General features: G+C 33.9%; 1 protein-coding gene across 1 annotated transcript in view; it reads right to left on the bottom strand.

The window, feature by feature from the left end:
* The window catches only part of LOC111089429, a gene marked incomplete at its 5' end in the record, with an annotated part of 12,890 nt that overhangs the window by 1,478 nt on the left and 7,977 nt on the right, over positions 1–3,435 (bottom strand). The window contains one exon of the mRNA XM_022401902.1: positions 524–813. Coding sequence (XP_022257610.1) covers positions 524–813 — 290 coding nt within the window. The remainder of the gene's footprint in view (positions 1–523; positions 814–3,435) is intronic.

Raw genomic sequence — 3,435 nt, 5'->3', positions numbered from 1 at the left:
TGGCGCAGTGGTATGTCTGCGGACTTATAGCGCTAGAAACCGGGTTTCGTTACCCGTGGTGGGCAGAGCACAGATAGCCCATTGTGTAGCTCTGTGCTTAATTCCAAACAAACAATAATTTTCTTGAATAGGTAACTGTTTTTGCATATTTTCTAAAGATTAGAATATAAATCAATAAATATTCTCTAAAATTACACCTGATATATTAATGTTAATCGCAATTAGGAAGAAAAATAAATTATATTCAATGTTTTAAAGGCTTTCTCAAGAAAACAATTTAAGCGAAAATATTTAACGATAATTTGTTTTGTTTTTAAGATAGATACATATTTTTTTTCGAAAAGGCCTGTACCAGGAAGATCGTTTCATATTGAAACGCCTCCCCCAATGGCACAGCAGTATGTCTGCGGACTTACAACGCTAGAATCCGGGTTTCGATACCCGTGGTGGGCAGAGCACAGATAGCCCATTTTGTAGGTTTGTGCTTAATTACAAACAAACATATTAAAACTTTCATGATTACCTAAATTTAACTTTATCGTAAAAACACTTGGGTAAGTGTTTAGCCAATGCGAAAGAGAATACCATAGGGAAGTATCGGTTCTTGGAGATGACGAAACTACAAGTCTTTTTCCGGGCGTAGCGTTCCGACATGGCGTTCAGTATCTCAGAATAAAACGTGAAGAGGACTTTCTTACCAAACTCCACTCTTTCTAATACCTCATCCGTGTGGACGTCGTCGTTCGCTACGTAGCTATCAGGTAATTGTCGCATACGTTGAGCCAACGTCATCAACTCTGGATCTTGAGTATACTGATATATATAGATTAAACATGTTATTATGAAACACTAGGTTCAATCCTTATAACAATAAGGTGGGTTCTAGATTTTTATTGCCAGGATTCCCCCCAAAAAAATTTAAGAACAGTTACTAGGAGAACCGTTATAGGTCACGTTCTCATAAATAAATGCCCCCCAGTGGCACAGTGGTATGTCTGCGGACTTACAACACTAGAATCCGGGTTTCGATACCCGTGGTGGGCAGAGCACAGATAGCCCATTGTGTAGCTTTGTGCTTAATTTCAAACAAACAAACATAAATAAACATTTTAACATTTAATTCTTTAAAAAAAGACAGCATTAATGTTTGTACATTTTAAATTTAAATTCATATTTCAATTATAGTTATGATACTTTGCAATATAAATATTCCAAGAGATTCTCGAAATAGCTAGATAACTCATACTTCAAATTTTGTTACAACATCCTTTGAGGGAAAGGTCTGATTTGATTTTCTGTTTGAGAAAAACATTCCAAATATTTTTCTGTATGGTGTAAAGTTAAAATGTGGTATCAGCATTGTTTTTTTTCTGTGACATTTTGTTTCAGTGTACCAGATGTTCTCGGAAGATGTGTTGACGTGGAACCAGAATCACCACTAATTTTTATATTAACTATAAAATCATAACTGAACATCGCATACATTTCAAATATTCAGCACCAAACTGGCCAATACATTTTCACTTGTAAAGCGTGAGTTTATATTATCAACTAGTCAGCAACTGTGAAAGTAAATATTGCACGCCAAATCTATTTTCATCTCTCAACTTAATTTGTTCGTTTGCGAATTTCGTAGATCTTTCTAACTTATAGGCCAATTTTGATTTACAATAATTGTACTCCATAATTAATTAATTTGTGTAACATGAGTCAAAACGGTTTTTTATATGTAAAATAACTTAAGATAGAATAATAACCTTTACATTGTGTTATCTTCATATTATGTTTTTTGTATGAAAATATATTGAAATATATACAAAGACATAGTCTGGCCCATGTTGTATAACATTACTACTGTGGCTAATTTACATATTATAAAAATAAAGAAATACAAAAGAAATGTCTTATGTTTCCGATAACTTCTACAAATGCTCCTGAAAATGGATTCCAGACTTCGATGGGAAGTGTAAAATTAGTCTGAACTAAGGAAACCTTATTGATATTTGTTGACACTTAAAGGGTATATGCTATCTTAAATTAGTTTCTCTGTACCCCACAGGTTATCATTCTCACATGCAATGTTAACAGCAGCGGATCATATTCTCAAGTTAAAGCAGCCAAATACAACTGTAAGTAATTCCCTTCCTTACACATACGAGAAAGCTAGTCTAATTAAAATTTGGATCGATAATACAATGATTATTACTTCCCAATATTCCACTACCTAATACACTACAAACTGAACAATATGATCTTGGGATTAAATCAAGCAGTTCTATAAATTGTGGATTCTCCTCTTTATGTACTCAAGCCTAAATATTGACATTGACTTTAGAGCAGAAGCATCTTATGGTCAAGAACTACTGAGTTTCATACTGTAATGAACGTTATTGTGAACTGTGTGTCTTCTCAGCTAAAATATGTCCTGTTGATCTAGAACTGGTGTGTCTGTAAACATGAAAATACAAATGGTGGCAAGAAAATTATATATTGTACACGTATTAGACCATGTTTCACTTTAATTTAACTAACGCATACTGACTAGTTTCGTCAGGTTATGACCAACTTGTTGTAATACACATAGACATTAATACTACCTTTCGATCAGAATGAGCTACCACCCTAGAACGAAAATAGAAATCATTTTGATATTGAATATAGTTAATCAGATATCATTTTCTTATGTTTCTACTTATAAAGCTTAGAATGCGATGTTTCATAGGTTAGGTAGTCTCGTTGGTAAAGATATTAAATAGAATTAGACTAGTCCTAAATACATATATTGAGCCAGCAAAAAAAACAAAAAAACAATCTCTATAATAAGATATAATATAGAAATCAAAATAAAAAATCAGATATAAATATTATAACCATTACTAGTAATGTAAGTAACAACAGAGAAATGATATACAACACATAAACACTAGGTGTCAGCAAGTACTGTGGCAGATTTCATGTTCTTTAAGCAACCTAACATCAGTATTGCCGTGTATAAAGCAGAACTTTTCATAATTCTTCATAAAAACGTCTTGTGACCAATGAAACCCATTAAACAGCTCTGGCAGTGTAACAGTAGTAGTTAGGGGGCCACCCGAGCGCCTTGCCGCTAGAGGGCGCACCACATGTGTTGGACTCAGGGAGAGGGGATGATGTCACCAAAGAAGATGACGTCATAATTCAACAACTTTGTCACCAGATGGCGCATTGTTAGGGGGCAGCTCTAACAGTGTAACCTTAAAGTAACTCGGTATCTGAGATAAATTGCTATGATACGTGTTACAGTTTAGGTATGGAATCAAGTAGCAGAATATTACCTGAAGAATAGCTACTAAATAATAAATATTAAATAAGAAAGGAATGTTACACCAATCACCAACATTCAGTGTACAGTAGAATGGGTAAGAAAGAAAAGCTACACCAATCACCAACATTCAG

Source organism: Limulus polyphemus, unplaced genomic scaffold (genome assembly GCF_000517525.1).
Source record: "Limulus polyphemus unplaced genomic scaffold, Limulus_polyphemus-2.1.2 Scaffold6207, whole genome shotgun sequence".
Lineage (NCBI taxonomy): Eukaryota > Metazoa > Arthropoda > Merostomata > Xiphosura > Limulidae > Limulus > Limulus polyphemus.
The sequence above is the reverse complement of the archived record's forward strand: the minus strand, read 5'-3'. Positions and strand labels throughout refer to the sequence as shown.